Genomic DNA, 19,430 nt, shown 5'->3' with positions numbered 1-19,430 from the left:
CAGAACTGTTTAGAGACTGCTCATCCTCCTGCCTCCCCAGTCACAGAATACAGGTTCTACGATCGCTCCTCTAAACTGGATAGTCTTTCAGCCCCACATCACATCAACCTCAAACCCACACTAGATTTAGATGAGTTCTGCCATCAATGTGGTGTAAGAGGAATGAGCATATACAAACTACAGCACTGGAGAAATCTGGTTTGAATCCCAGCTATGCAGAAGCTTTTTTAGAATGATTTTACCTGCATAAAATTACATAGCTTTACAAAGAAAACCAATTAGCCTGCATGTCAGCTTAAGAACCCTTGCTTAAATCTAAGCTCTCTGAAACTGGTTTTGCTAGCTCCAAAACGAAAATACTAACACCTACCCCTCACTGAATCATTAGATAAAATTTTAAGACAAGGTATGTAAAGTATCTGGCAAGGAGATTAGGTAGCTTTAAGACTTCCATGGTAATTCAAATTTTAACTTATCAGGGTATCAGTTCAGTTAGGAATGGGGAAGAGAAGATCCTAAATATGACTGTCCAGTATCTACTCAGGGGAAGAAGGAAAAAAAAAAAAAAGTAAAGGATTAAGATGTTGAGTAGCTTTCCAAACCTTAAGCAACATCACAATTCTTATCAAATCACTATCTATAAAGCTTATGGTCAACCCTAAGCCAAAATTTAGACAGGGGCCCTTCTTTATATTCCAATTTTTGAGTGATTCAAAAATTAAGTTTAACTCCTTAAAAATAACTTAGTTTATGACTTTGGAGTATTATGTTGCATTAGTCAAAAACTCACATTAACTTTACTTTGAAAAAAGGTGATTTTTTAAAAAAATATATAATGAAACAAGTTGTAAGCTCTCCTCTTCTTTTCAAAAGTTTCCTATCACAACCACAAATGTCTCTCATTTGTGCCTTGAAGCCTGAGGTTCTATATGTAAGGGACCCCCCCCCAAGCCTCCTATGCAAAAATTTCTATAAAAAGACATACCAATGACATCTGGGTGGCTCAATGGGTTAAGTGTCTGACTCTTGCTTGCTTTTGACTCAGGTCATGATCTCAGGGTTGTGAGATCGTGCCCCACATTGGGCTTACGTACTAGGCATGGAGCCTGCTTGTGATTCTCTCTCTCTCTCTGCCCCACCCCCAAAAAACGGACATCAATAAAAATTCAAATTCAGAAGGAACTAAAGTGACCTGACCAAGCTTCTGCAAGTTTAGTGATGTAACTAGTTCTCCTTTAAATTGTGTTATTCCCCTCATGTTCCTTTGGTACACAAATAGATGCTATTTATGCTGTCTGATTCCAAAGGCCAAAAAGAGGCCGATTATGATTCACTACCTATAATTTCCAAACTTGCCATTCTTTTAATAGGACATTTTGTAAATGTATACCTTATTAGCCTATTAAATCTCTGGACCAGATGTTGAATATTTCAAATAATTATTTCAAGTTAATTTTTCCCCAACAGAAAATCTTTTTAATACATGAATATTTTATCTAATCAAGCTAATCTTGAAACCTCCCACTCTTAACATACATTAACCTCACCCGGGTATATGATTACAAAAACCATCAGAAAGGCCAAGTAAGATATTTCCAAGTTTAAAAGCAGGCAGTTACAGAATGGCATGGTTTTTAAGTCAAGTTTTTAATGACATATCTATTCTATGCCCAGCACTATAAAGCAGAACACCACTTTCCACAAATTAGGAAATTATTTCTTTATGTTTCTGCTTAAGCATTTTATTTAGGTATAGAAAGACATATCTAAAATCCTGAAGTCTAGCATTCAATTATGGGGGTAAACAGATTTTATTACACTGGAAGGAATTTCTCACTTTACATGGTTTGACTGGCAGCAAAATTCCAATTGTATGTAAGGATGAAAAGGCTAGGCATTGGTCAAGGCACCCAAATGCCAAAAAGGGAACTTCTAACAGCAGGAAACAGTACACAGAGGTGTCAAGTACTACTCATCTGCTACTTAGGGATATCCCTAAGAACTAAGAAGCAGAAGACTCAAGTATAAGTTAGGTTCAAAGAAAGGAAACTGGAAAAGACCTAGACAGACAGGATGAGGAAAAAGGACATTCCCAGCATGTACAATGAACTAAGCCCCTTGTCTCGCACTCAAGTAGAAAGAGTAGGATAAAAAGAGGTTCTCATAATCATACTAATAAAGATTTGTTATTTGTAGCAAGAGAATGCCACTGCTCCATCAGAAGATTATTTCTAAACTGCTTTTCAATGTAGAATAATTGTGATTCCTTCCATTTATTCAAATATTTCAGCAAATACTACATGCCAAGCAATGTTCTAAGTGCTAAAGATAAAAGGCTCACAAAATACAATGCCTCAATCTCACTCTACCTGAATATAAAGCCCAGTGTTTAAGATCTAGAGACAAACTTAGGCAAGTCATTTAATTTCTTCAAGCCTCAAATTATAACAGTAAAAATGTGGTTTACCATCTAAAATATTTATGAGAATTAAATAAGGTGCCACATAGTAAGCATTCAATCATTATTATGTCTTCATCCCGACTCTTTGTAATCAACAACTAGACATTGTATCTGAGTGACTTTGTTAAGTCTCTCTCCAGGTGAAACAAAGTTAACAAGTCTTGGCCTCATTAACATCATCCTCACATAGCAGCAAATCAGTCTAGACAAACTTGTACTTCTAATACCAAACCAGTTACATACTACTTGAATTTTATTCATTTATATTCATCTTAGACCCCAGTCCCACTCCACCCCCCAAAACTTCATACACTTAGCCCAACTGTATGCATGGTCTTCATTACTCACTAGCTCCTGCCTGCATTTCCCCAAGCACAATTTGGTTCTAGTATTTTGAAATTCTGTATTTTTGCTACTACAATATGCCCTTAAAACTTAAACCCTCTGTTACTCAATTAAGGAACATAATGATAAATCATGATTACATAAAAGCAATCAAGTAATTTGCACCTTAGATGAAGGCTGAATTACAAAGTCTGCAGGTAAACCAAAAATCAAATGTAGTTAAAACTGTTCTTCAAATGAAAAAAAAAAAATCCCTGTTTATCTCCAGGTGAGGCACCTTAGTGCGATGGAAAAAACACAGCCAAACCTAGATTCAAATCCTCCCTCCATCACTGAGTAGCTAATTATGCAAATCTGGACAAGACTCCTTTTCCCAAATCTATCTACTTGTTCTGAAAATGAAGATATTACCACCACCTCAAAGATTGGGGGTGGCAGAAAAGTGGAGATTAAAAAGAATACCCGAAAAGGACCTCCTAGATTGCCTTCCTAATCCAATGGGTCTATAATTAGGTCCTGCTGGGGAAGAGAACACCTAGTCTGCATTCATCTGCCAAAGCACTAACAATTTAAATCTTGTTTCCATTCAAATCAGATAAAAACAAACGCACCAGAGAAAATTTTACTTGGCAGGTGAAATAAACCACAACAACTACGACCGAAATCTGGTACACGAAACCCACTTTATGGAGAAGGATCATTAGCCCAAAGCAAACAGGTTGGCCATCTTTGTACCACACTACTTTCTTTCTATAAAAACAGCAAAACCCGGTTTGCTGGGAGGAATGAAAAGGAGAAAAACCAAACTTTACAGTGCATGACACGAGTCCTTTTGTGACACAGGGAGCATAATGGTAAAAATAGTGGGCTCAAGTATCAAAACTTCCTGGGTCAGAACACAGGCTTTGCCAATTTCTAGGTATGTGACTTTGGTGAGATACTTAATCTCCCCCAACTCTGATATTTTTGTCTGTAAAATGAAGCAATATTAGTACCTCCTCCTGAAGAGTTGCTGTAAGGATTAATAAGATCATGGCTATGAAGTGTTCAGCAGGATGCCTGGCACGTGGCTAAGTGCTCAATAGTCACTCCTCCTTTTCCACGTGAAGACAAGGCACACTGGAAGCTTTAAAAATATACGACCACATATCCTTCTCCAACAACCCTTTGCAGACTAAAACTGGTTTGGGCATGTACTATCACCTTAAAGTGTTCGAATGAACAGTGTGTCAGAAATCAACATGTATTCGACTGCCAATGCTAAAACTTGCTTCCCAATTTGAACATAGTTTTCAAGAAAAAGCAGTAATGATCCAGTGAAGATGCTGAAATATATCCACTATCCAGGGTGGAAATCTCTTCTGTTGTAACAAGCTTCCTTCAAGTTATCACCACTTTGGAGTCTTTGTTAGGGACCTTTCTCCAGTTATTTTTGCACAAAGGAGTCTTTGTTGGTAGAAGAGCTTCCTTACTGGTTGTTCCCAGACAATCCTTTGCCACCAATACTTCTATTGGAGAGTACAATTAGAATTCATCTCTTTTTGAAAAGATCTAACTGAAAAAGGTTCTGAGTGTCATTCTGATTAAAAATCACTGCCCACATTTGTTCCCGTTTCTCTCCCTCCCCCCAAACACCAAAGTGGAGTATTTCAAAGCCATTCCTCTAACACACCATATAAGGGTCGGCTCCACCCCTGCCCTCCATATATGGTCAAAGCCCACACCTACCTAGAGACTCATCACAGGCGACCAGGAACCCACTTCCACCCTGACCCACCATATACGGACAAGAACCCACCCTAATATGCCAAACAGAACTAAGCTCCTCCCTCTTCACTCACACCATTTCTATCAAGCCTGAAAGTTTAACAAGTTGGGTGAAGAAATTAAGAGGAACAAACAAACAAAAAAACCACCTGGAAGCGCTAGCCCTCGATTCTTAATGATTCCTAACATCACCTACTTGACCAATCTAGTTAACAACACTCCCCCTTCCGAGAACTAATCATACAGTCCCAGGAAGGCACAGCGCGGGCAATAACGAAGCGTGTCTGAGCAACCCCAAGGCCGTCATTAAACACAGGCAACTGCAGGCCAAACACACCTCGGTTCTACACAACCATTTCAAAGACTTTCAAGGTCTAGTTTTCTGCACCTTCAGATCAGATGCCAACTTTTTGGTCGCCCTTTTCAGAAGAGGGAGGGGGGCCCCCACTTGCTGTCTCGTTATCAAGGTAACTACAAAACGTCCGACAGCTGAGGCCCGGGAGCTGACTTTACCTTCAGGTCCTTCTTGGTAACGTCGGTGTGGGAGACGGCTCGAATGGTCCCAGAGAGCCAGGGCCACTCGGCGACGCGCTCCACGTCCCAGCTGTCGTGGCCGTCGTCGCTGCCGTCGGCTGCGGACAGACTGAGGAATCGCTTCCCCACCAATACTGGCCAACTTTCTCCGAGCGTGAGCACCATGGTTTCCACGCCTGCAGGAAGGGCTCCTCCCTGCAAAAATACAAAAACAAAATGCAACGGGGGCTGCCGGTGGGAGGGGGCCGGGAAGAGAGGACGCGAGGGAAGCGGAGGCGGAGGGATGGGTCCTAACCCGGCTCGGAGCACCAGACCCCAGGCGGCGACGACCGCGGCCGCTGCGAGGGAGGACTCAACACCCGATCTCTACACCGGCGTCCTCCCCCGCCCCCCGGATCCCTCCCCCACCGCAAACACGGGCCCAAGCGCCGCGTGACCCTCGTTCTCCCAAGTTTCGCTTTTCCAAAACCTTAAACCTAAACGCAGAGGGAGTGAGGGGAGAATTATTCTGCAGCTTCAGTGGATTTTAAAGTGTTCGGCCCCCCACCCTGGGCAAGAAAAGGCCAAAAGCGAGGGCCCGTCCGGGGCGGCCGCGTCCCCGCCCCGGGCGGCCCCGCGGGAGGGGCGAGCCCGCGGTTCAGCACTTGCCCCGCCGCCCCGCCCCGACACAGCGCTCTCCCGGGCGCAGACCCCCGGGCGTCCGTCGCCCGGGCCTGCGCCGCAACACGGGGGCGGCAGGGCCGCGGGCTCGGCGCCTTCATCTTTCTTCCTCCTCTCCCCTCAGCCGAGGCCGCGGCGCTCTTACCCCGCCTCCTGCCTCCCTGAGTCACCGGCGGCGGCCGCCGTTTCCAGCCGCCCAGCTCTAGCTCTGACTTGGTTCAAGAGCTCTCACAAGACACGCACAGCCTCTCGGGTCCGCCCCCTCGGAGCCGCTTCCGCCGCTCATTGGCCTAGTCCAAGAAGCTGGGCGAGGCTCGTGGGTAAATAGCCCATCACCATTGGCCGGCCTGGCGCAGGCGGGGCGAGAGAAAAAAACAATTCCTTGGCTGCCTCCTCCCTCTCCCCTCCCCCTTCCGACTCCCGGACGACCCCCATTAGGTTAAAGTACACAGAGCGTAAGCGAGAGATCCCTCCGCCACAGCCATTCTTTCCATTTGTTGCCTACGGTATGCAAAAAAGTCCCGCGAAATCGCTTATCAACTTTAAGGGCCAGAGGAAAATTGTAGGGGTGCATAGATAAGAATGAGTGACGAGCCCCAGGGCTGTATATGCCTATTGGATTGCTCTTCAATTGCGTAGGCTGTCGACGGAAAATGGGCTTTCCACTTGGCGGAAGAATCTCACAGGAAAAGGATGAGGGCGGTGCAGAGTCAGCGGGGGAGGGAAGGGACGGGAACGTGCGGTTTCAAGCGTACTCAGCTAGAGGGAGGAGCCACTGGGCTCTGGAGGCTCTTGCGCAGGCGCTTCGCAGAGCAGAGGCTGGAGTTTGGGCTGCTGAGCGAAATGGCCGCGGGAGGCGCAGGCGCACGTGGTGTTATTCGTGGAACGTCTAAAGTCCGCCATTTTGAAGGAAAAATGAAGAAAGGCATGGAGTCATTGGGAAATGACGTTCTTTGAATCTAGAGCAAAAGAGGCCATTCAGTACAATGCAGAATGGGATTTTTTTTATGTAAAGGGAAGTTGGGAAGATATTCTGAGTCTTATATAGAAATTGAAAGACTAGATGAAGGCCATAATGATGCAAGAAATATGAAGAGGTGACTTTGAAGGACAAAGGAGATAAGAGGCGATTGTGTCTTTTGGACCTGAAGTTTTTTGGTTGAATAAAGAAGAAATGGAATGAAGGAATTGAAGACCTTTCAATAAAGCCTAGAGCTTGACATGGCATCACGTTTAATCCTCAAGATTAAATGAAAATTAAGTGAGAAACACTTAGTGCCAATTTTACAAGCGTGAAAACTGAGAATCAAAAAAAATTCAAAAAGGGATTGTGCATACAGATTAGTGCCAGGTGTTGAGTTTTAACTTATATGTTCTGAATATATGACATTAAATAAATTTTAAAATCTAAATATAAACACTGAAGAATTAAATTGTATTTATAATTTGCAGACCGTTAAAAAGGGGGGAAATGGAACAAAGAAAACTTATCCAGCCCAACAAAAGTCAGAAATGAGAACAAGAAAGGAAAAAGAAACTTGAAGGGAGTATAGTAAACAGAAAAAAATAAGACGAGAAAAGTAAGTCCAAACATCAGTATTTACAATAAATATAAATGGATTAATTTTACTCATAAATTAAAAAGACTCACTGGGTTAAAAACAAAATCCAGTTATAACTAGACCACAGGCAAGCTCCAACAAAGACACAGAAAGCATGAAAATATTAGGTTGAAAGATTTACTAATCAAATGGTGATAGAAGGAAAGCAATATAGCAATGTTAATATAATGGAAAAGAAAAGCATCAAAAAAGAAAAGGGTTTTATATTAATAAAGGATAAAGTCCACAAAGATAATATACACTCTTAAACTATTGTCGCTCTGAGAACATAGGTAAGACTAAATATTAGAATTACGGGAAATTTTTGACAATTTGTAATAGAAGCAGAAGATACAAATATATCTACCCCAGAAATAGGGATCTCAGATTTTAAAAATAAGTGGAGGTATGGAGGACTTCAATTACATAATGAACTATTAATTTGAAGAACAAAGAGATAAGTTCTAACAAGATTCAAAGAACATATAATTCCTATATTTGTGGTTCCAGAACATAGGAAAGATGGAAAAATATCTGAAGCATTTTTTTTTAAGATTTTATTTCTTTATTTGACAGAGAGAGAGCATAAGCAGGGTGAGCAGCAGGCAGAGGGAGAGAAGCAGGCTCCCCACTGAGTAGGAGCCATATGCGGGCTTTGATCCCAGGACCCTGTGATCATGACCTGAGTCAAAGGCAGACACTTAACTGACTAAGCCACCCAGGTGCCCCTGAAGCATTTTATAAAACTTGCAAAACCCTGTTATCAAATCTGAATCAGGAGAATACAAAAAAGGAAAAGTTCATGTCACTGAGGCTCATGAACATAGATGGAAAATTCTTAAATAAAATTGGGGCACCTGGGTGGCTCAGTTGGGTCATAATCTCAGGGTTGTGGGATTAAACCCAGCATTGGGCTCCCTCTGATTCTCCTTCTCCCTCTGCCTCTTCCCCAGCTTGTGTGTGCGTGCTCTCTCTCTCTCTCTCTCAAATAAATAAAATCTTGTTTAAAAATCAAATGAAATTAAAGTCAGTATTTAAAAAAAATATAATCACTATGATTAATTAGAATTATATGAATACAAGGATATTTCAAGATTAGAAAATTACTATAATTCACCAAAACAGGTTAAAAGAGAAAAACCATATGTTCATTTTAGTAGAGGCTAAAAAGACCATACATTCATATTGAACACTGAACTGCCTAGAATGTTAGGAATGTTAAGAGACACACATATTTAGCACTAATTATTTTTTTTAATAATGTTAAACTTCCCAGACACCTATGAATATAAGATATCGACCCTAGAAAAACATCCACGCATGTGAACTAGGCAACATCAACAAGTTTGTTCATTTCAGCATTGTTTGTAGTTGTGAAAGTTCAAAATAACCCAAATGTACTTCAGGTGGGGAATGAATAAATAAAATGAATAAATGGAGTGTGATACATCTAATAGAAAGCTGTAGAGCATTTGAAAATGAATGAAATATATTTATATTTTTTGAATGAAATATATTTAGATGTACAAATAAGGATAGATTAGCAAAACACATTTTGGATGAAAAGAAAGTTGCATTTGGTAATATTTGAAAATGCACACAAATAACACTATATATGTTCTATGAAACATACTTAAACTCATGATAATAGTTACTGGTATTGGGGAGGCATAATAGAATTGGAAGTATTGGTCAAAGGTGATTTAGCATTATTGGTAACTCTCTCATTTTTATAAGGCAAATGCACGTTACTTTTGAAAGCTAATTTTTTAAAAGATGTATTTATTTATTTTAGAGAGAGAGCATGAGCTGGGAGTTGGGGCAGAAGCAGAGGAAGAGAGAGAATCCACAAGCAGACTACCCTGCAATAGTGCAGCCTAGTATGGGACTGGATCACTGGATCCCAGGACCTTGAGATCTGACCTGAGCCAAAACCAAGAGTTGGCCACCCAAACAGATGAGCCAGCCAGGCATCCCTGAAAGTTAGTTTTCAAATCCTGTGAATGGTATCTACTACATTAACACCCAAGAGCATTTGTGCCAAATTGGTAGGGCTAATATAAGAGTCAAAATGTGGTGCAATAAAAAAACAAAGAAAATCAAAGGAATTCCTATTCCTTAAGCAACAATTAGAATGTACAATAGAAAAAAAGAAACCATCTATGATCCTGAAAACTGAAAATACCTATGGAAAAAACATAAGGTGAAATCAGTAAAATGTATATGAAGAAAACTGTAAGACTTTACTGACAGGCATAAAAGAAGATTTGAAAAGTTCTGTCTCCTTATATGACTTGGTAAAAATGCCATTTCTTCTTAAACTACACTATTAATGAATGAAAGAATCAAAACAGAAAACAAAACTGTTGAGAATACAGAAGCAGATCCATGTATATATGAAAATTAGCCTATGATTAGCACAGAATTTCAAATGAGTGGAAATAAACTATTCAATATATGCCTTAGGGTCTATTGGTTAGGTGGATCTAAGAGCTAAGTAAAAATATAGTAATTAAAATTTTTTTCCTTTCCTCTTCCTAGACATTTCAGTCCTAAAGGCAGTAGGAGTGCAGAGCAAAGTATGTGTTCATAAGGACAGGCTGCCTGGCATGGAATGATTGAACTAGAAAGAGTAAGGAGTTGTAGCCTCACATGGGGAGGGAGAGCCCAAGTGGGGTGGGAAGGGTAGACACACAGAAGATGAACCCAACAAAGAATATCTAGAGCTCAAGTGAGGTAAGGAGGACATCCATGAATGGGACTCACCTGGTGTAGAATGTCAGAATCCAACCGGGATGAAGAGACTGCCCACATTGGGGGAAAGCCTGGCACAGGGTATTAGAGCCTAAGGAAGGTGAGGAGAGCATTCATACAGGGACCAGCAAAGGACAATGAAAAGACCAAGAGAGATGTTTCAAGCAGAAGAACCAGGAGAGGGGTGCATCCTGGAAAGAAGACAGAAGAGAATTCCAATTTGGAGAAATATTCAGAAAGATCATAGGATATGCCAAGGTCAAGGCAGATAAAGAACTGAGTAGCAAGTTACTGACATTTCCAACAAATATATTTTAGCCTGGAGGTATTATCAGAAATCACCTCTACTGGTTATAAAGCTCCAGCATATACCTTCCAGTCAAAATCTTGTCACTAACAAGTTGAGTTGACTTTTACCCGAAAGAACATCAGAAGTTTCTAAAAGACTTTGAGAAAGTTAGCAACTAGTAATTTGGAATTTGTTTGGACCCTAATCCCTCAGCTGCAAAACAATTAGAATATAATATTTACTGTCTAAATCTCCTTTCTTGGGCCACCTGGATGACTCAATCAAGCATTGGACTCTAGGAGCACCTGAGAGGTGCACTCTGATAAGCAACTGACTCTTGGTGTCAGCTCAGGTCATGATCTCAGGGTTGTGAGATCGAGCCCCACATTGGGTTCCACCCTCAGCATGGAGTCTGCTTGGGATTCTCTCTCCCTCTCCCCCTGGCCCTTTCCCTACTCATGTGCTCTCTCTCTTTCTAAAATAAATAAATCTTAAACAACAACAACAACAACAAAAACAGGCATCAGACTCTTGATTTCAATTCAGGTCATAATCTCAGGGTCATGAGCTCTAGCCCCACATCAGCTCTGCCCTGGGCCTGGACCCTACTTAAGATTCTCTCTCCCTCTCTCTCTGCCTCTCCCCCACACTGTCCATGGGTGGGCACACACTCTCTCTCTAAAAAAAATAATAATAAATCTTCTTTCCTTAAATAGCACAAGAATGGTGTATTTGTGTGAAAATGTAAATATCTTATGCTATTTGTTAATGCGGTGCACCTGTGACAATTAATGAAGCAAGTAGAGCATCAATACTAAGTAAGCTCCTTGCTTCTTTTTTATAAGAACTTTTTTCTGTTCACTTACATCTAGGGAAATGCACAGACCTTAAGTGAACAGTTTCATTAGTTTTACAAAGGCCTACATCCATATAACTCACACCCAAATAAAATTAGAACATAGCCATACCCATTTGTTTATGTTTTATCTATGACTAATTTCATGCTACAATGGTAAAGTTGAACAGTTGTACTAGAGACTGTATGAACCTCAAAGCCTAAAATATCTACTCTTCATCCCATTACAGAAAGGGTTTGCCAAAGTTTTGCCAAACCCTGATAGAGAATACTCCATCACCCCTGAATGTGCTTTTCATCACCCCTAAGTGCTTCTCTCAAGTCAATACTCCTGCCCATTGTAATCTTTGTCCCAATTTTTATCCACATAAATTGGTTTTGCCTGATCTTGAATTTTATTTAAATGACGTAATACAGTATGTACTCTAGTGCCTAGCTTCCGTTACTCAGCATATTTTTTGAGATCCATCTCTGTGATTACATCTATAAGATGTTTATTCCCTTTCATTGCTAGTTAGTATTCCATTGTCTGAATATGCCATAGTTTCTATATCCACGCTCTGTTGATCGATACCTGACAGTTTTCAGTCCTCGGCTATTACGAATAATATAATTATGAATATATTTGACTTTAAGTCTAAGTTTTATTTTTGTCTTATCTGTTCTGCCTTTATATTTTCTGATATTTTAACTCTGCTGTTCCTCATTCCTTCCTTCAAAGACAGCTTTCTATCCAATATAATTTACCTTCAGCCTAATGAACTTTTAAAATGGATTAACAATTTTTTAGCAATTTAGATAGCCTAAGGACCAATCAAAAGAATAATGTAATAATGTTCATTGTACAATTCTGCCCACCTATAATACTAAGCCAAGACTGATATATACTCCACTTAGTTTCATTACATGTTTCCAAGTGTGTGATTTGATCAACAAGAAGAAAATATGTACACAATGTCAAGCTGTTTTTCTTTTTTGTTTTTAAGAGAGCTCAATGATTTGGGGAGTATGTATACTATAGAGAACATAAGGGGGAAAATACAAAATGATAATTAACACTGATGTCAGAATTCATCTCATAGTTACAACTAATAATATTAATTTTTGCATTATTCATTTTGCTTTAGTGTATACATCAAAGCCATCAATTTGACTTGAGGCATATAAGCAATATATACATAATTGTATGAGGAATATTTCTCATAAGTAACATTTAAAAATGAAACTGAGTAACAGTGCTGATTTGTTTTTGGTTTTTTTTACTTAATGGAATAAGAGGAGAACAACATTCAACTAGGAAGGATTACACCGATAGTAAAGCTCTTAAATATGTCTTCCTCTCCCTTTTTGCTTACCACAAGCTAAGCAATGTTCTGTGAGGATTCATCATGAGAAAAATGTCAGTCACAGCTTTAAGACCTTACTTTGGAAGGAACTAACAAGAAAGTAAATTAGAAGGTGAGGCTTCATCCTCGTTTTCAAATAAGTGATCTTAATTGTTCTTCTTATAGAAAAAGTTTAATTTAGTTTATTATAAATATATCCAAACCATTGATTTTTGCAGCCTTCAGATAGGGCCCAGCACTTCTTTTATACCAATGAATTTCTTTTAGTAGATCTTGCAGTACAGATCTGTAGATAAATTATTTCAGCTTTTGTCTGTTTAAAAACTCCTAATTTCACCTTCATTTTTGAAGGATATTTTTGCTAGATATAGAATTCAGGATTGACGGGATTTTTTTTTTTCATTTAAAATTCATTTAAAGATGCCAGTATATTATCTCTTGGTCTCTTTGAATTATTTGAGAGAAGGTCAAGACCAGGACTAAGGTAAGAGAAGTGAGGCATTTACTGAGGTACACAAAGAGACAGGATCCATAAATGTTGTGCTGAGCTATTTTGGAAGCCGAGGCAGAAGGGAAAAAATCAGTAATACCATCTCTGTTGTTATTTAAAATTTTTAGATTTTGCTTATTATGGATTTTTTTGCATAACTTTGAATTTTGTAAATATTGCATTAGAATGTTATTTATCATAATTGCTGAGTTTTTTGGGTACCCCTTTTTTGTGCCAAGGGCAAGCTCTTCATTTGCCTCATTGGTCTCACCCTAGTCCTAACCCTCTGGTATGAGAACATTTAACATGACTTGGAATCTGAGTGTCTGGAAGATTCGTCTTCCTTCTCTTCATCTACCCACAGATGTCAGCAGATTGCATGTGACTGCATTTCAGGGGTCCTGTTGAGAGCTTTTCTATCTCTTCCGAGCAGCAGATACTGTCTGATATTCACTGTAAGGCTGGGAATGCTTGTGGGGTTCCTTCAGGGGGGGTGTCTCAACTTGTCTTTCCCCAGTGGGCAACTTCTTGACCTCCTACGCAGTGTAAGGCCCAGAGTGATTCTTCATTCTCTCACTTCACCCTCAGACGTCAACAGGACTAACACATCTGCGCCTCAGAGAGTGTCTTTCAGATGGCCTGTCTTAACCTTTCTTCTGAGAAGTCAGTGAAAAGGTCTATGGAAAAGAGTTGGCAGTTTGGTTCAGACTCCCCTGTGTCTTCACATTCCAGGAATTCTAAACTGTCATTCTAGACCACATCCTGCCTTTAAAATTCATTTAAAATTCAGCTTTGTTCTTCTTGCCTGCGTCCACAGATGCTTCCTTCTGCTGTTTCTGCTACTCTACCATGAGTGAAATCAGCCATGGGTTCCTTTCTCCTAGGAAGGCTTGCCATTTCATGGATTTTCATTTACTAGGTTTCATTCAGACTTAACCATCATTCTGTAGATAACTCACCTCATTCTCATCATTACAGTGGGAACAACATTCTCTTGAAGATTTCTACATCTAAAGTAGAAAGCAAAAGGCAATTTTTTTTTGTTTTATTGCTCTTTTTATAACAACTGGGCTGACACTGATCCACTGTTTGAAAATTTTGGCCCTTGGATGGCCATGATCTCGGACACACCTGCCTTTGACTCAGTCTTGACCACAATCTTTATGCATTCCCTGCATTTAAATTAGGCATGCCTACCTTCTCATTCAAAGATCCTGCCTGGGATTTTTCTACTCTGTCTTATTTTTCTTCGAATCTATACTTACTAGCACTAGTTAACAGCAGTTGCTCAATAAATATTGAGTTGACTCTTGACAGTTTGGATCTATTGCTCCCAAATTCCTTACTGATTCCTCTTCCATGTATATTCTGAACCAACTTCCTTCTTTACACAGTTCTCCCCAGATTATCTGAATCCTTGCCTTTTTCTCTGTCAAGCCCAGATCCATTTACAGCTTAGAGGACATGAGCAGGCATGGCTGAGAGGAACCAGAGATACCAGGCAGATCCATGAGGTCAGCAGATGTGCCAGGCAGATTTCTCATGTGAACACAGCATAACCACAGGAAAGTCTGCACAGAGACACACAATAGAAAAAAAAAAATCAGAGAGGCTCGGCATTCAAAGGGCACAAATACCTGGAAAGGAAAAAGGGAGAAGGCAGGACAATACGCCTAAATGAACCAGGTAGAATTCACCAGTGAAGTCATCTAGTCCTCGGGTTTTCTCGCTGGTTTTTGATTACTGATTCGATTGATCTCTTTACTTATCATAGGTCTGTTCAGGTTTTATAGTTATTCTTCAGCCAATTTTAGTGGTTTTTATGTTTCTAGGAACTTGTCCATTTCACATCTAATTTGTTAGTGTATGATTGTTCATAGTATTTTCTTATAATTCTTTTTATTTCTATAAGGTTGGTAATAATAACCCCACTTTCACTTCTAATTTTATTAATTGACTCTTTTCTCCCCCTTGGTTAATGTAGCTAAAGGTTTGTCAAATTTGTTGCTATTTTTCAAAGAACCAACTTTTGGGGTCATTAACTCTCCCTATTGTTTTTCTAATCTTTATTTCAATGATCTCAAATCTTTATTATTTTCTTCCTTCCACCAGCTTTGGATTTAGTTTGTACTCCTTTTCCTAGTTTCTTAAGGTGTACAGTTATTGATCTGAGATATTTTATTTCCCTCTGTGCATGGTTTTTGCTGCATGTCATAAGTTTTGGTATGTTGTGTTTTTGTTTTCATTTGTCTCAAAATATTTTCTATTTTCCCTTGTGATTTCTTCTTTGACCCAGTGATTATTTAAGAGTGTTGTTTAATTCATACTTCATGAATTTTCTTGCTTTTCTTTTGTTAATGATTTATAATTTTATTCCATTGTGGTCAAAGAACATGCTTTGTATGATTGCAATGCTTTTAAATTTATTGAGATATTTTGTAACCGCTGCTGATCTGGGAAGTGGGGGCATGGTAGGTAGGTAAGTAAAAATGCCAAACAATGCTATATTACAAAAATTTAGCGGCTTATTTCTGCATTTAGCATTCCTCTGGTTGTTATACATTTTTGCAATGTTCTAGAGTTCTGTAAAAGTTCATTCAGACAATTTTTATGAACATAATCATTCCTTTAAAAGATGAACAGAGTTTTAAACCTCCCTACTCTGCCATTTTCAGTCCTTTACGATATTTCCATTTTTATGCATTTTACTTTTACGCATGTCATTAGCTCCCAAATACATTTTTATTACTTTGTTTAAAATCAATTATCTATTAACGAGATTAAGTTAATAAGAAAAATCTTTAATGTTTACCCACATAGTTACCATTTCTGGGGTTTTTCATTCCTTTATGTCAATCCAGCTTTCCATTTGGTATCTTTTTTTTTTTTTCCTGCCCATAAAACTTCCTTTAACATTTCTTGTACTGTGGCTATGCTGGTGACTTTAAGTCATTTGATTATCATGTGCTTGAGGTAGATTTCTTCATGTTCTTTTTTTTTTTTTTTAAAGATTTTATTTATTTATTTGACAGAGAGAGAGACAGCCAGCGAGAGACGGAACACAAGCAGGGAGAGTGGGAGAGGAAGAAGCAGGCTCATAGCGGAGGAGCCTGATGTGGGGCTCGATCCCAGAACGCTGGGATCACGCCCTGAGCCAAAGGCAGACGCTTAACCGCTGTGCCACCCAGGCGCCCCTGATTTCTTCATGTTCTTATGCTTGGAGTTGTTGAGCTTCTTGGATCAGTAGATTTACAATTTTCAAATAATTTGAAAAAACAGTCATCACTTCAAAAAAATTTTTAGATTTTCCTCTCTATCTTCTTTCTCTTACTCCAGTTGAACATATATTGGGCCACCTGAAGTTGTCCCACAGCTATCTGATGCCCTATTAAATAGTTTTTCGGTCTTCTCACTCTGTTTTATTTTAGATCATTTTTATTGCTGTTTTCCAGTTTACTATTTTTTCTTCTGAAGTGTCTAGTCTGTGCTAATCTCTTCCATGGTATTTTTCATTTCAGACATTGGTTTTTATTATCTCTAGAAGTTTAATTTAGGTCTTTTGTATATTTTCCATGTCTCTCCCTCACATGTTTCTGCTTTCCTCTATCTTTTTGATCATATGGGATATATTGGTAATAACGATTTTAATGTACTTGTCTACTGATTCTATCATCCATGATATTTATGGGTCTGTTTCAATGGGTTGATTTTTTCTTCTCATTGTGAATAAGTATGTCTAATGGTTTTTGCTCAGATGCTGGATGTTGAGAATTTTGCTTTGCTGGATCCTGGATATTTTTTGTATTCCTACAAATAGTACTGAGCTTTGTTCTAGTGTTTTATCACACTATTGAGGTGATTAGTCTAAGGCTTATATAGCTCTTCTGAGAACTTTACCTAATACCCCATGAATGGTGCTATATTCTACTCTGCCTGGTACAATCATTGGCTATTCCTGGCTCTCTGTGAGCTCTGGTGATAGCATTCCTTTCAGACAGTTATTTTCCTAGTTTTGGGTAGATTACTTTCTCATATGCTCTGAGTATTTAGAGCATTTAGCCAACCACTTGAAGTGAACCTTTTACAATTATCCAGAACTTTTTCTTTGTGCAGCTCTTTCCCCTCTGGCACTCTGCTCTGTGAATTCTAGCTGCCTTGGCCTCCCCAGTCTCCTAAGTCTATCTGTTCAACTCAAGGAAACCCAGGGCTTTGCCTGGGTTCCCCCGAACTGTGGCCTAAAAACTCTCAAAAATGTAAGTTTGGGCAGTTGCAGGGCTCATCTCATTTGTTTCCCCTCTTTCAGGAATCATGGCCTTGCACCACATAATATTATGTTTGAAACCCATTGTTTCATATATTTTGTCTGTTTTTTTTTTTTTAATTTGTTTTAGCCAGGGGGTAAATCTGGTCCCTGATATTTCATTTTTCAAAAGCAAAATTTCACCAAATGTGTAATTCAGATTAGTGGAGAAAAAGATGAATTATTCAAAAACTGTTGCCAACACATCTTAATCAGTGTTCTAATTTGCAATCATAGAATCCAATTGAGATAGTTTTAACAGAAAAGAAATGTATTAAGCAATATTAAGTAGATTAAATTTTTTTCTACAAGGGTCATTGAATTGAGCTTTGGGGTGAAGCATTTGGAAACTGAGTTAGCCTGTTCAACTGCTCACAGGAATAATTGCACCATTTCTAGTGCTGGTACCACACTTCACAGCATAGATGTGCTGCTGCTGCTGCTGACTTCTTATCTTTCCTCTGTGCTTCATCACTCTCCTTGGGAACTATATTGGGGTAGTATACCTGCCTCGCCATGACGCTCTTTACCAAATCAAGACCTCACTTGTACATGCCTAGGTCATGGGCCTTTCTCCTACCCACAACAGAAGTTGGGGAATTGAATGTTGCCTCATACTTTGAGGAGGCAGGGCACATAACATAAGAACATCCCCAAATATAGAAATGAGATTCAAATGACACTGGGTGGCCACAAGTATAACAAATGATCCCACAGCAAAAACTGGATAGTCATCTGAAAAAAGGTAAAGCTGAGTCCCTACCTCATATGTTACACCAGAAGTTGAAAGATTTAAGCAGGAAAAAATAAAACTGTAACAGTAGTAAAAGAAAACTAAGAAAAATTTTAAAAATAACTTATTTTTTTGCATCTCTATCTTTTAATCAAATATTTAAGAGCTTATAGATTTAAAATAAACAACATTAAACAGACCAATGAAATGCTGATGACCTATGAAATGAACATAAATCCAACTCAATGACTCTGCCTTAGGAGTGGGCTGTATTAATAGCATCTGGGAGGTGTTCCAAAGACTCTACAAAGCTTCTTATCCGTATGACAAAGTATCCACAACCAACTGACTGCGTTTCTGGGTCCTACCCTCTCAGGTCTCTATTTTTGTCATCAGATACATTTCCCATGGAGCCTTTTTAGCTTCTAAGAGCTTTCTGGGGGTGAAAGGGTCTTTCTTGTGGTGTTATTAACAGTGCTGCTGAAAGTTCTAAATTACATTGGTCAAATAGCAGACACAAGGAGAGGCACTGGTACAGTGGAAATAACAAGGGCTTTGACTCATGCATGAACCCTGATCATGCCCTGGCTCCATCATTTACTGGATGATTGAGCACATTATCTAAGCTCTATGGGTCTCAGTTTCCTCACAGATAAGATTGCTCCAGTAATACCTACAGTTATATATGTGTGTGTATAATAAATTAATTTATATCATATATTTATATATAATGTTATTTTCATTAATCAAAGTTAATTATTCATCATTCATTATTCATTATTAATGAAATTAACATTATAAGTACATATTATTTTCATGAAACAAGGTATGTGTAGTTATGCATAGTTTAATGTATACATATGCCCAACAGTATTTATAAAATTAATTTTAAGATAGCAAAGTATCATAGCACTTTGGAAAATGAGGAAAATTATCCTTCTAATATGTCGAGGAAGACAGGGTTTGCATTGTGGAATAGGAAACATGTACAGAAGGCACAAAGAGTCACACATTTAAACTATCAAGGACTCACAGTTGAACTGATGAGATTAAGAGGTTAAGAAAATTAAGATAGTAAAAGGCTTTCACTGTCAGTGATTTTTAACAGTGATAGCCTTTCAGAACTCCATCTCATTTGCCGAAAGTGAGAGAGGCATTCCCCTCATTTCTTATCACAAAGTTCTGGAAAGTAAAACAGGTTTTATCCATTCCATATTTAGGGAAACACAGGTTTCATCCTTGCAGTTCCTGGTTTAACAAGGGTTATAGGGAAGTAATATCTAACCTTGGAAAG

At 38.9% G+C, this 19,430-nt stretch overlaps 1 protein-coding gene across 2 annotated transcripts in view; it reads right to left on the bottom strand.

The window, feature by feature from the left end:
• Nucleotides 1-6,055, bottom strand: part of KDM3A (lysine demethylase 3A) — a 56,518-nt gene extending 50,463 nt beyond the window's left edge. Inside the window, exons 1-2 of one of the 2 annotated variants that reach the window (XM_045808869.2) lie at nt 5,913-6,055; nt 5,087-5,302 (exon numbers count right to left, since the gene is read on the bottom strand). In XM_045808869.2, coding sequence (XP_045664825.1) covers nt 5,087-5,272 — 186 coding nt within the window. In that variant the 5' untranslated portion in view covers nt 5,273-5,302; nt 5,913-6,055. The remainder of the gene's footprint in view (nt 1-5,086; nt 5,303-5,912) is intronic. The other variant, XM_045808868.2, reaches the window with a different exon arrangement.
• Nucleotides 6,056-19,430: the final 13,375 nt, after the last annotated feature.

Source organism: Ursus americanus, chromosome 7 (assembly GCF_024610735.1).
Source record: "Ursus americanus isolate L20-20 chromosome 7, mUrsAme1.1.p, whole genome shotgun sequence".
Lineage (NCBI taxonomy): Eukaryota > Metazoa > Chordata > Mammalia > Carnivora > Ursidae > Ursus > Ursus americanus.
Note: the sequence above shows the minus strand (reverse complement) of the source record. Positions and strands in the feature narration are given on the sequence as shown.